General features: G+C 49.8%; 1 protein-coding gene across 1 annotated transcript; it reads left to right on the top strand.

The window, feature by feature from the left end:
- Positions 1 to 76: 76 nt before the first annotated feature.
- Positions 77 to 14,221, top strand: ITPKC (inositol-trisphosphate 3-kinase C). Its single transcript, XM_079117399.1, has 7 exons — positions 77 to 1,307; positions 5,451 to 5,550; positions 6,883 to 7,096; positions 8,677 to 8,881; positions 11,437 to 11,538; positions 12,132 to 12,203; positions 13,246 to 14,221. Exons 1-7 carry the CDS (start codon positions 210 to 212, stop codon positions 13,447 to 13,449), a joined length of 1,995 nt encoding a protein of 664 aa, XP_078973525.1. The 5' UTR covers positions 77 to 209; the 3' UTR covers positions 13,450 to 14,221.
- The last annotated feature ends 250 nt before the right edge of the window (positions 14,222 to 14,471 follow it).

The raw sequence follows: 14,471 nt of genomic DNA on the forward strand, positions 1-14,471 counted from the left end.
AAAAGAACGCTCCCGTTTACGTCACGTCCGGTGGGCGGGGCTAGGGGCTTTTCCCTGGAGGTGGAGTATCGGTTAACCCCTGCGTGGCGGGGCAGGCCTGAGCTCTGTGGACCGGAACCCGCGAGTCGGGGCTCCCCAGCCACACCCCTCGCAGGATTTAAAGGGGAAGGAGGTGCCGGCCGGCCGAAGCCCGAATCCAGGGAGCGGGCATGAGGCGCTGCCCGTGTAGGGGAAGCCTGAACGAGGCGGAGGCCGGGGCGCTGCCCGCGGCGGCCCGCATGGGGCTGGAGGCGCCGCGAGGGGGGCGGCGGCGGCAGCCAGGACAGCAGCGACCAGGGCCTGGCGCTGGGGGCCCGGCGGCGGGGCCTGAGGGGGGCGGGCCCGGGACGTGGACTGAGGGGTCCAGCCTGCACACCGAGCCCGACAGGATGGGCCTTGGATCTGAACTAGGGACAGATGGCCCGCAGACAAAATCTTGGACAGACGGACAGGCTGAGCCTGAAGCAGCTGGCCTAGGATCAGAGACCGAGAGGCCCAGCCAAAACACGGAGCCGGACCGGACACATCCAGAAAGGAGCAACCATTGGTTAGGGTTGGAGACGGCCGGTCCCTGGAGAGAGCCTGGGACAGATGACTTTTGGACTGATCCTCACAGATCCGACCTCCAGTCTCAGCCAGAGAGGGCCAGCCTCTGGACACAGCCAGAGACTGATGAGCCCTGGACAGAACTAGACATACTTGGGTGGCAGACCCAGCCAGAGAGGGTCAAGCCCTGGGCTGATAACCTCTGGACCCATAAGAGTAGATCCAACCTCCGGACTCACCCAGAGGGAGCCTGTCCCTCAACAGAACTAAGTGCTGATGGCTCTCGTAAAGAAGTGTACACTGATGTCTCCAGGGCACCACAGGATACTGAAAGCTCCTGGACAGAACCACACGCTGATGGCTCTTGGATACAACAGAATACTGAAACAACCTGGACACAGCCTTGCACTGATGGTCTCCAAACAGTACCTGAGGCAGACTGTCTTTTGGGGGAGTCCAACCAAGATGGCTCATTAGAGGAACCAGAACGTGGGGAGTTGATGACTCACCTGTACCCTCACCTGGAGTGTAGCCCCCTGTGCCCTGTACCCCGCCTCATCATCACCCCCGAAACCCCTGAACCAGAGGCTCAGCCAATGGGACCTCCCTCCCGAATTGAGGGGGGCAGTGGTGGCTTCTCCTCTGCCTCTTCTTTCGACGAGTCTGAGGATGACTTGGTGGCCGGGGGCGGAGGTACCAGCGATCCTGAGGATAGGTCTGGGGTGAGTGGGACCCATTCTGCTCCTGAGCCACATCCCTCACCTCTCGCCCCTCAGTCTTTGCTTGGGATGTTCTCCACCTGTCAGCAATTTCATCTCCAGGCACCTCTTCTATGCACTGATCTCCTCCCTCTGACTCCAAGCTACTAACCCACTCCAGGCACCCCAGTCCATATTCTTTCCTTTCCCCTTCCTCCTTTGTCTCTAGATCTGGGGTCAACAAATGACTGACTTCATGGGTCTCAGAAACTCCTGAAATTGTACCATTGTGTGATTCTGGGTGTATGTGCACACATAATTTTGCAGCAAGGTTTTATGATTTCTGTTGAATCCTCTGGGGGCGTCTCTTCTTCCATCTGAAGAACACAGGGATAGAGACATAGAGTTCACTTTCCTCCCCAAATGTCTTAGTCTGGATTCTGTGGTTCTCTTAAGGGGTCGAGAACCTTCCCTACCCTCGGGACTATACTGAGTTTCCAGTTTTCATCAGATTCTTGAAGGGCTGTTTCAACCCCAGATGCTCCAGGAATCCTTGTCTCAACCAGGGACCCACCTGGTCTCCCCGTTGTCCCCCAGCTCCCTAAGGAGCTCCTGCAGACTCTTATTTGTATTCTCCAACCTCACTCCCAGCTTGGGTGCGGTTCTCCCCTGGTGAATCAGAAGGGCTGGCAGGGCAGGTTCAGGGAGGGAGGGTCAGAGGAGACACAGGTGTGAAGCTGTAGCCTCACGTGGGGCTGGGAGCACAGTCCACAGTCCACCTCGACAGCTTGCCTGCTGGGTCCTCCCATTGTGCTGGGGCCACTGACTGGAGTCTGCCCTGAGCCTCCCTCACCCCACATGCCTCTCCTAGGGACGTGTTCACACACGTGTCCACAGCTGTAAGAAACAGACCTGCCTGGACGTGCTGGTGCTCATGCAGAAGAGCTGACCCTCCGGGGCTTTCTGCCATTGCTCTTGTCTGCTTGCCCTCTCATCTCCTTGGCATTCAGCACAGCTGAGCTGGAAATGGGTGACTGATAATAATAATATCAACAAAAATGACAGTAGTTAGCTCTCACTCATGCCCAACCCTCTGCTAAGCTTTTTGCTCATTAGCTCATTTATTTACTCCTTAGAGCAGCCTCTATGTAAATAGTACTGTTATCCCCCAGATGAGGAAACTGAGGCACAGAGAAGGAAAGTCATTTGTCCCAGGAGACCATGTACTGTACAGATTCAAGCCCTTCCTGTGTACAAGCCACTATTCTTTTTTTATTTTTGAATTTGGTACCAGGGATTGAACCACTGAGCCACATTCCCTGTCTCCCCCTTTTTAATTTTTTTTAAAAATATATTGAAACAAGAGTCTCACTAAGTTGCTTAAGGCCTTGCTAAATTGCTGAGGTTGACCTCAGACTCGGGATCCTGCCTCAGCCTCCAGTTACTGGGATTACAGGTGAGTACCACCATACCCAGCTGTACCAGGCACTATTCTAAGTGCTTTATTTGTGTTGCCTCTTTGAATCCTCACAACAGCACTAGAAGATCAGGATCATTATGGCCTCCATTTTGCAGATGAAGAAACTGAGGCACAGAGAGGTGACATCACTTGCTTAGGGTTGGCTAAATCAAATCAGAGCCAGTATTTAACTCAGTTCTAGCTGAGTTTTCAACCTGTCATTTAACCCTGTGGTGTGTGGATCTGTCCCTAATTTGCCTTCTTACTAGACTCTCCTATGTCCAGTTTTCCTTATCTTTCCAGAAGCTGCCTCTGGGGCCCAGCTCTGACCAGATGCTTTCCCTGCTCTATGCCTGCTGGGGGTCCCGGGGGCTCCCCAGAGCCTTCAGTAGCTCAGTGCTGTGTTCAGAGCCTCCTGTCTCAGACTTCTTCCTCTATTCTGCATCCCTCTCCCCTCCTGACCCTTCTGCTGTAACTAAGCCTAAGTACACAGTGTCCCCTGAACACCCTGCTGCTTTCCTGCCTCCACACATTGCTCAAGCTCTTCCTACTGCACAGAATGCCTTTGCTTCCTTCTCGCTCAGTTTTGAAATCCCATCAGACCTTAAAGGCACCCTTCCTTCCTTTTTGCCTTCCCATAATCCTGTCTTCCTAATCTGATGGCAGTCAGTCCCTGAGCTCCTACAGTATGTCTGGTCCTTTGTTGCCTTTGCAGGAGACAGAACAGTGACCAAGATACTTCTTTCATGGAGCTCCCATGGCCAGGCCAGTGGGGGAAACTGATCTCCTAATGATAGAGTGATCAGGGCTGGGATGGCAGAAGCCCAGGGGATTGCGGGTACCTAGAGGGCATGACTGGCCAGACCTGGGGCATCAGAGGGCTTCCTGGAGCAGAGGGCATGTGAACTGAAATCCTCATGAAACCTCTGAGAAAGCTCAGATTAACCCTTGGACCTAAGATAAAAGAAAGAGGGCGGAAAAAACAAAAAACAAAAAAAGCCAGGGGTGGGGTGGTGGGGTGTGGAGAAGAAAGATGAAGATGCTCAATCTATTTGTCATTACAACAAAACAAAACACAAAAGCAGTCTCAACTAACCTTCAAGCAGTATTTGTTTTTGGAGTGCCTGCTGTCTGCCAGGCCATGTGCTGGGGACAGTCATGGTCATGGCACCCTGCTCCCTGCCCTCATGAGCTTGTACAGCAGGAGTGCAGTGAATAAGCCCTAGAGTGGTGGGGTCAGAGAGCCAGAATGCCAGCACTGTGCTGGGTGATGTTAGGCAAGTGGTTTCACCTCTCTGAGCCTCTGTTTCCTCCTCTGTGACATAGACAAAGATCTTCCTGGGGTTGTGTTTTTAGGATTAAATAGGGTATGGCACACTGAGTCTTTGTTATTGTGCCTGGAATGTACCAGGTGCTTAGTAAACAGGAACTTTGATTAATCACCTCCTCTCCAGCAGAGGGAATAGCCCTTCCTGGATCCAACACCCTGACTGCTGTCAGATGCCTGCCTGGTAGCTGGGCTCTGAGGGGTGGGGGAGAACATGCCCTTGACTCTGAGATAGGAGGGGAATGAGCCACTCCGCTGCCTTCTCTGGAGTATTTTGGTTTGTGTGTGGGGGTGGGGGGTGTTGGTTAAGGTGGTGTGACACAACTGAATGCTTCGTTTTTGAAGTGCTGGGGATCAAACCCAGGGTCTTGTGCATATATCACACTGCCTTACTACTGAACTAAACCACGAGCCCCTCTCTGATTTTCTGTTGCTCTGTCTCTCCCTCTGTCTTTCTCTCTTTTCACACACTTGCTCTTTCTTTCTCTGCCATCTTTTTCTGTCTCTGGCATTCCTTTGTATCTGGGTCTGTCTTTTTGCCTTTCCATATTTCTCTTTTAGCCATTCTGTACCTGTCTCTGAGGTAGTAAGGTAAATCAGGATCTGCTGCAGTAACAAACAGTTCCCAAATCTGAGTAATTTAGAACACAAGAGGTTTTTGTTGTTCAGCCTACACAAAGCCACAGGTTCATGGTGGGTGAGGGGGCTCTGTTCCATGCTCCCTTCACTTAGGGGCCCAGACTAAAGGAGCTTCCATTTTTCTGTCCACTCTTTGAACTGACTCTCAAGTTTTCCATCCAAAATGACACTTCTGCTCACAATTTATTGGCCAAAGCAAGTCAATAACCTCAATTCAAGAGGACAGGGACATCTCTGGAAGGGGGAAGTGCTGGAGCTATGGTGAACAGCTCCCGTGATTGTCTGTCTCTGTCCTCTGCTTCTGTCATCACGTCATCTGTCACTGTTGCTTTTTCCTCTGTGATCATCCCCATCTGTTCACTCCTGCCTCTATCATTTGCCCCAGAAGATCTGGCCTAATTTGGGGCTTCCATGTTTTGGGAGTGTGTGTTTTGGGGCAGGGAAGAGATTTGGCAGTTGTTACGGTGACAAAGCCTAGCCTGTTCTTACGCAAGGCAAGGACAAAGATAGACAGAAGACAGAGAGACAGGGGCTTTCCCCCACCTTTGCTGAGGCCTTTGGAGATCTCATGCTTGCGGAATTAAGTGGGGTTTCCCCCAGCAAGCTTGGGAAGAGCAATTCCACAAAGCCGCCTGGCCCTGGCAAGACCCCATGTCCACCTTGACCGCTGATCGTGGTAGCCCTTGCAGCCTGTTCTTGCCTAGCTTTGGCCCTGATCCCACCCTCGCTCTGCCCCACACAGAGCAAGCCATGGAAGAAGCTGAAGACGGTTCTGAAGTACTCACCCTTTGTGGTCTCCTTCCGTAAACACTACCCCTGGGTCCAGCTTTCCGGACATGCTGGTGAGAGTGGGTCCGTGGGCTGGCAGGGCTGGGTGGAGGTGCCTGGTAGTTTTATAGGTAGTTTTCTTACCTATAAAATGGGCTTGGTGACAGTCCCCATCTCATGGGGCTGTTACGAAAAACACTTGAGCCTGGGACTGGGCATTTGTATGTCAGTGCGGAAGTGATTCTATTATTCTGGTGGGTGGTAGGACCTCAACTCTGGGTTGGGTGGGCCTGGGTTTGAATCTTAGTTATGTTCTTTTTTCATGGGTGACCCTGGGCATGTAACTCTCCTTTATTGGGCCTCAATTTCCCTATTGGTTAACATGGAGACTCCCTTGCAGGGCTAACAAGAGTTAAAACCCAAACATTTGGGGTTCAGTGGTGCACGCACATAATCCCAGCAACTTGGAGGCTGAGGCAGGAGAATCGCAAGTTTGAGACCAGCCTCAGCAACTGAGCAAGGCCCTAAGCAATGTAGTGAGACCCTGTCTCAAAATAAAAAATAAAAGGGGCTGGGATGTGGCTCAGTGATTAAGTGCTCCTGGATTCACTTCCAGTACCCAAAACGAAAACAAAACATAGAGAGAGATGGGGATGCAGACCCCTCATAAATGCAAATTATCATTGCCTGCTCTTTCCCCATGTTCAGAGTATAGGGGACCCTCAGTAAACAGCAGCCACGTGGTTTTCCCCCAGGACCTAGCAAATGCCTGCAGTACATAGAAACACCGTGCCTAGCACATAGCACTTTTAGGAAGGGCCAGATAGTAAAATATCTTAGGCAGAACAGGAGATATTTTCATGGTCCTCTTTGGAAAATATAATCTGAAAATACAGATTGTCACAATAAAAACTTGGAAATTTTTTTGAAATTTGGAATTCTGATCTATAATATCTATGGTATAGGAAACACCAGATTTATAAATTAACTTAAACCAGTAAAAAATGTGGGAAAAATAAATAAATTAAGGAGACTCTGGTCGTTAGCACCTGGGGACTCCAGGCAGAAGCAAATGTAGATCTCTAGAAAGTCATGCTCTCAACTCAGATCTCACAGAATTCCCACAGTAGATCATGAACACACAACCCAAAATTACAAACCAAATGAGGACACCCTGCTGTGTGTAGGATTCTCTTTAAGCAACAGAGCAGAAAAAGACCTTTCCCTAAGCATTCCTGGCCAAGATTGAACGAGTCACAGGGAGGAAGACAGACAGCATTGCAGGAGGGTCACACAAAATGTCGGTGACCTGGATCTGATGCATACAGGGAGATGGGAGTGGGGGTGGGCAGGGATTTTCTTTCTGATCCAGTTTCTGACCCTCTCATTGGTCCTGCTTCCCATAGGGAATTTCCAGGCAGGAGAGGATGGTCGGATTCTGAAACGTTTCTGTCAATGTGAGCAGCAGAGCCTGGAACAGCTGATGGGAGACCCCCTGAGGCCTTTTGTCCCAGCTTACTATGGCATGGTGCAACGGGATGGCCAGGCCTTCAACCAGATGGAAGATCTGCTGGCAGACTTTGAGGGCCCCTCCATCATGGACTGCAAAATGGGCAGCAGGTGGGGTTTGGGACTGCCTTGGGGCAGGAGTAGAGAGTATGTGGTGGGAATTTTTGAAAACAGGGCCAAGTCAGTTTTCAATACCAGCAGCGTATGATGGTTCCAGTTGCTCTGTCTTTGTGCCAAGGTTTAATGGGTGTGTAGTGGTATTCCATTGTGGTTTTAATTTCTATTTTTCTGACAACCAACGAAATTGAACCCCTTTTTATATGTTGATTGTCTATTGAAATCTTCATTTAGAAAGTGCCTGTTTGAGAGGCTGGGAATGTAACTCACTGGAAGAGAGCTTGCCTAGCATGCTCAAGCCCTGGGTTTGATCCCCAGCATGGCACAAAAATAAAAATAAAAATAAAAATAAATAAAATAATGAAAATAAAGTTGGGAAAGGAAAAACATTTTTTAAAAAATAAGAAAAAAGTGTCTATTAGATCTTTTGCCCATTTTTCTTTCTTTTGCTCTTGATTTTTTTTTTTTTTTTTTTTTTGGGTACTGGGGATCGAACCCCATACACTTGGCCACTGAGCTACATCCCCAGCCCTTTTTATTTTTACTTCAAGACAGGGTCTCACTAAATGTTTAGGGCCTTACTAAGTTGCTGAGGCTGGTCTTGAACTTGTGATCTTCCTGCCTCAGTCTCCCGAGTTACTGGAATTACAGATGTCCCCACCATCCCCAGCCATGTTTTTCTTGATCTATAATTCCTTATATATTATGGATAGACCTTTGTTGTGTGTGTATATATATATATATATATATATATATATATATATACACACATAATATATATTATATATAATATATATATATATTTCTAATTCTCCTATTTCACTCTCCTGATACTGGTTGAGCATTCCTGGTACAAAACTCTGAAATCTGAAATGCTCTGTAAACCTGAAACTTTATCAGCACATCTATGTAAATATTACAAAATCCAAAAGAACTTTGAAATCTGAAACACTTCTGGTTCCAAGCATTTGGATACAAAGGGGTATCCAACTTTCTATCAACAGAAGTACTTTTTTTTTTTTTTTTGGTAGAACTGGGGATTAAACCCAGGGGTATTCTACCACTGAGCTACATCACCACCCCTTTTTACTCTTTATTTTGAGACAGGATCTCACTAAATTGCTGAGGCTCGCCTTGAATTTGTGATCCTCCTACCTCAGCCTCCCAAGTTGCTGGGATTACAGGCGACTTGTGATCCTCATAATATTCTCCTGTCTTCTTCTGCAAGCTTTATTGTTTTAACTTTCACATTTAGAGCTGCAATTCATAGAGAGTTAGTGTCTGTGTGGTGTGAGGTAGAAGTTGGGGTTCATCGTTTTCTATGTGGACATTCTATTGAGCCAGAACCATTAATTGCAGAGACTTCCCTTTCCCCACTGAATTGCGGTGGCTTCTTTGTCATAAACTGGGTGAATACATGCATGTGTCTGTTTGTGGACTCTCTTCTGTTTCTGGCCATTTTTTTGTTCAGTCTTGGGCCACGCTGTCGCTTTACAACATGTCTTAATATCGGGAAGTGTGAACCCTCCCACTCTGCTTCATGATTTCCTTTGCCACATCCTCTCTGTGCTCAGGACCTACCTGGAAGAGGAGTTGGTGAAGGCGCGAGAACGGCCCCGGCCCCGGAAGGACATGTATGAGAAGATGGTGGCTGTGGACCCCGCGGCCCCCACCCCTGAGGAGCATGCCCAGGGCGCAGTCACCAAGCCCCGCTACATGCAGTGGAGGGAAACCATGAGCTCAACTTCCACCCTGGGCTTCCGGATCGAAGGCATCAAGGTGAGGGCCAGGAGATGGCTGGCCTGTCAGTAGAGGGCCTGGAATGAGACTCGAGGCTGGGATTCTTAGGGAATGTTGGTGTCAGGGGACGTGGGAAAGAAGCAGATCTGGAGGGAAAATGGGGGACTTCAGAGGATGGAAAGGTCAGAACTGAAGAGGCCCCACTTCTCTCTTGTCCTGCGTCCATCAGAGCCCGTTTTGCTTGGTGCTGTCTTCTCCTCTCCTTCCCATGACCATGTTCAAGTCTAGCCCCGTTTTCTTCTGCCCTAGCCTCTCTGGGCTCCTGGGACTTGCTCGCTGTGATCTATCCTCCAACACAATAGTGAGAGGGAGCCCTTCTCCTCTGCTATGAAGAAGGCTTTTCCTCTTCCTCTGGCATTCCTGTTTTTTTTTTAATTAATTGTTTGAATAGCTGTTCACACAGTTCAGAAGTCAAGACATCATGAGTACACAGGAGAATCCTCCCTCCCAGCTTTGTTGCGCTCATCCTCTCATCCTACTCTCCTGTCTGCTTATGGGGAACCACTTTTGTCTATATTTCTTCCTGAAAATACAAATATATCCTAAATTTTCCTCTGTCCCCACACTGATTAGCACTTTGCTTTTTTCCCTGAACAGTGATGATATCCTGGGAGTTTTCTGTGTCATTCCACAGAGCCTCCCCTTCCTCGCCCTGTCCCTTCCTCCCTTCCTCTTTACAGCTGTGTCACTCTCTCTGGATGTGTCATGGTTTCCTATAGGCAGACACCTAGATTGTTTCCATTTTGTTTGTCATTACAATGCCTTGATGAATCACTTTGTACATAAGATATCTTGCAGGTATGTAGATTTAGCTGAAGACAAGGTTTCTGGAAGTAGGACTGTTGGGTCAAAGATTAGATGCCTGGGTAATTTTGCAAGAGATGACAAAACTCTCTTCACTGTTGCTGTGCATCCTCTGGCCTGAGCTGCCTTTCTAAGTTTCAAATATGACCTCACCATCTTCCTGTTCAAAACCTTTCCGTGGCTTTCTAGCACTTCAGGAGAAAGTTCCATGGCCCATAGTGTTCTTTAGGTCTAAATTGAATCTCTTATTTCTCTTTTCCTCTTTATCTACCTTCAGGCCATAGGGAAGATTTTTTTGTTTGTTTTTGTGGTGCTGAGGATTGAACCCAGGGCTTTGTGCTTGTGAGGTAAGCACTCTATCAACTGAGCTATCGCCCCAGCCCCATAGGGAAGATTTCTGTTTCCTTGGAAAGGTCCTGCTTTTTCCTGCCATGGGACTCTGAACATGCTGTTCCTTCTGCCAGAAATGCTGTTCCTCCTATTGTTCTGTCTCTCTTCTTCTTTTTTGTTTTTTGGAACTGGGATTGAACCCAGGGCTTTACATATGAGGAAAGTGCTTTGGCACTATGCTACATCCCAGTCCTGTTCCTTCTGTGGGTGCCCTGGTTGATTCTCCATCATTTTTCTATATTCTTTTAATTTCTACCTCCTCAGGGAAACTCTAATTTCCATCTCACTACATCAGGGTTCCCTTTTAACCTCCTCTTACCTCCCTAAACACCTTCATTATCTTTTTTTCTTTTTTGTAGTACTGCAGATTGAACTGAGGTGTGCTCTACCACTAAGCCACATCCCAGCCCTTTATATTTATTTTTTACTTTGACACAGTCTTGCTAAGTTGCCCAGGTTGGCCTCAAACTTGCAATCCTCGTGCCTCAACCTCCCAAGTCACTGGGATTACAGGAGTGTGCTGCTGTGCCTGGCTACACCTTCTTCTTCTTCTTCTTTTTTGGTACCAAGAATTGAACCCATGGGTGCTTTAACACTGAATTACATTCCTAGCCATATTTTTTGTTTTTTGAGACAGGGCCTCTCTAAGTTGCTGAGGCTGGCCTCGAACTTGCAATCCTCCTGTCTTAGCCTCCTAAGGAGCTGGGGTTACAGGTGTGCGCCACCCCACCCAGTCACCTTGATTATTCTCATCTTTCTTTGTTTGGTACCATTCACTGTCTCCCTCATCTGACTTTGTCTGTCCTCTTAACTTTATGTAGCAGTGTCCACACAGTACCTGGCTGAGTGCAGTAGAATGTATCCCAGCATGACTTCTCTGTCACCCTCTCAAATATGTAAAGTAACATTTGCCTCATTCGTTGCTGCTATGTGCTTTGGATCTTACACATCCAGTGCCCTCAAATCTTTACATCAGCTTTAGGAAGTAAATTCCGACACAGTTCCCACTTTCCAGATGAGGGGTGCAGTGCTGAGGCAGGTGAAGTAACTTGCTTAAGACCACCCAGCTGGGCGGTGGCAGAGTCATAACCCTGGGTCCCTTCCTCTTAAAAGCTGCTTTGCTAGGCTGGCTCCACCAGGAGGTTCATGGTTAGACTTGGAAAGACAGATTGCTCAGGAGTGTGACGTGGGGCTGGGCTGTACTGGATCATGCAGGTGGCTGGTTTTCCCCAAGCAGCAGGCGAGCTTGGAGGCAGACCGGTAGCCACGGGAGGTGCCCGAGGTTGCTTGGTGTCGGGGGTGGGAGGGAAGCAGCCTGACAGTTACCCCTTACCCTGCAGAAAGCTGATGGCACCTGCAACACCAACTTCAAGAAGACGCAGGCACTGGAGCAGGTGACAAAGGTGCTGGAGGACTTTGTGGACAGGGACCATGGAATCCTGGTGAGTGGGATGCCCATGTACCCAAGTGTAGCTGTTTAAGACAACTACCATTTATTGTCACTTCCAAGTCAGTGGTCTTTGGCTTTCGGCTGGGTCTGGCTGATTCTGGCCAACTTTGCTTACAGTCTACAGTAGCTGGTAGCTTGGCTAAGGCCAGCTTCTCCAGTGACGTGGCTTCTGTTTTAGCTCAGGACTTGGCATCTGTTGCTGCTTCTCTCCTTGGAAGCAGGGAGCTAAGATAATGAGAAAAGTACAAGGTCTCTTGATGCCTGGTCTCAGGATGACTATGTCGCATTGGTCAAAGTAGGTCATATTGTATAATCAAGCCTGGCTCCAAGGGAAGGGGAAAGCACACACTACCTCTTGATGGATTTGGCGGTACTCATGTAATCTGCCTCCTCTTGTCTGTGTCACCTTGATGAATCCCATCCCTTGCTCCCTGCCCCCACCCATTTCCCCATGGCACTCTGTATTGCATGACTAGTGTGTGTGCACTCCTTTGAGGGTACAGGACAAGGCCAGATTTCAAGGTGGCTCACAAAGGGCTCACAGATCTTCTGTGCTAACCAGGACACCCTTCCTTTCACACTCAGAGAAAGTATGTGACACGCCTAGAAGAACTTCGAGAAGCTCTGGAGAACTCTCCCTTCTTCAAGACGCACGAGGTGCGAGCCCTGGTTGACATGGGCTTGGGGGCTTGGTTGGGGGTCCAGGCATGAAGGGGAAACTGTGACAGGGGCCAAGTTATAAAAGGGAAGCCCCACACTCTGAGGCCTGGGGAAGGGGATTTCAGGGAGGTGGGACAGTCAGGAGCATGGACTGGGTCAGGTGGCCTGGAGATGAAGGCTGTCTCTGCTGTGTGACCCTGGCCACTGACTGACACTCTCAGGCCTCAGTTTTCTCTTCTTTCACATGGGCGGGAACAGGACTACCCTCCTCCCAGGGCTGCTAAGCTATGAGAGTGCCACCCTGCCCACCTCTCCTGACTCCGCTGACTCCACTGCGAACACTGATCTGGAGTCAGGCTGGCTCTCGGTCAAAGCCCAGCTCCCTAGGCTCCCGTGCCTGGCAGCCATCCTGGGAGGCCTCAGTGACCCTACCTCTAGGATGAGCGGCAGTAGCACCTGCCACGTCGATGTTGTGAAGGTTGAATGGGCTGATGCATTGGAGTCTGGCCCACAGTAAACCATCACTACGTGCCAGCTGTCATTGTCATGTCACCCTTGTTCTTGTCACTGCCTACACAGAAGTCACAAAGATGAGCCGTGGGCACCCCATCTCTTCTGTCCTTGTTTCGTTTCCCTTGCCTGGTGACTTAACATTTTAAAAACAAGAGTTGCTGCAGTTTAAGATGTGGGACTTCACGCCAAAATTGGGATTTCCAGTTTTTCTTTGTTTACCTCAGAGATTGCAGTACACATTGTATAGACGTATATGTGAGGTGTGTATACATGTGTGTGAACATATGTGTACAATAATCTCTGAGGCAAATGCTATTACTCTCGTTTTGTATGAGGTAGCAGAGCCACAGAGAGGTTAAAATACCTGCCCAAGGGTGCACAGCCAGTAAGTGGCAGAGCCAGCCAGGATCTGAATTCTAGCAGCCTGGCTCCAGGTTTCATAGTCACCACCCTGCCCTGCTGATGTCAGGGAACAGACCTGGGGCAGTGCCTACTCCTCCAGCTAACCATACTCTTTCCCTGGCAGGTGGTGGGCAGCTCTCTCCTCTTTGTGCATGACCACACCGGCCTGGCCAAGGTCTGGATGATAGACTTTGGCAAGACAGTGGCCCTGCCTGACCACCAGACACTCAGCCACAGGCTGCCCTGGACCGAGGGCAACCGTGAGGATGGCTACCTCTGGGGCCTGGACAACCTGATCCATCTCCTTCAGGGTCTCACCCAGAGTTGACCCACTCAGCAGCTACCAGGTTTATTGGATGGTGCCGGTCTGGCCGGAGGAGCCCCGAGATGCTGAGGGGCCCTGTGGTTGGCAATGGGAGAGGTGTATTGTAGCACAAGCCCAGTGTAGAAGGTCTGAAGGACCCTGGGAGACCATTCAGTACCTGGCTTCTTTGCCATGTAAGGAGTGTGACCCCTCAGGGTCATAGTGAGTCAACAGAACGAGAACTGGGTCCCCTGACTAGCCAAGATGTCTTCTCAGGGGCTGCCAGAGGCCACAGCTAAACCACACTGCCCAAGATCACAAGTCTGTCATCAAAGCGTACAGGCAAGAGAGTGCACATGGCCACGTGAATGACCTGTAACTGCCTCCTTGTCAACCTCCTCATGCTCCTACCTGGCTGAGCCTTGTGCCTGCTCAGGTTCATCTCTGGTGCCCCCGAGAGCCAGAATCACTGGTGAAGTACAGGATTTGCCTGTTCATCTGAGGGAGTGATGGCCCAGTATCCAGCTGGAAGTCATCCAAATGCTGAGTGACAGAGGACGAGGGTGTGACACCGTGGGACACCTGCTGATGCTGCCCAAGGGCTGATAATGCTGGGTGGGGCACAGCTTACCTATCCTGCCCTGCCATGGCTCTGCTGGATCCTATTCCTCAAAGGCCTCTGCTCACTTGCAGATCCAAACCACAGCCACATCCAGCCTGTGTGGCAGCACTGTGGTCACCACGACCTTGGTCCTTGACGCAAACCACCAGCTGCAGCTTCAGGACTTCCTCCTCTTTCCTGTAGCAGACTGCAGCAGCAGGGACGAGTTTCCCAAGCAGGGGAAGCGAGCTTCCTCCCTGGGAATCAGGGCTGCCTTGCTCCAGGGGGACCCCACCCAATCCCAGCCCTCCACTCAGTGAAGTGCCAGGATAGCCCAGAAGTACAAGTGCGTACAGCTTCTGACACGACCTTGGGTTTACATTCTAGCCCAAACCAGACTCCAGAACCCTGGGGTGCTGCAGACAGCCCAAGTCCCAGTGTGCCA

This window comes from Sciurus vulgaris, assembly GCF_902686455.1.
Source record: "Sciurus vulgaris genome assembly, chromosome: 17".
NCBI classification, from domain to species: Eukaryota; Metazoa; Chordata; class Mammalia; order Rodentia; family Sciuridae; genus Sciurus; species Sciurus vulgaris.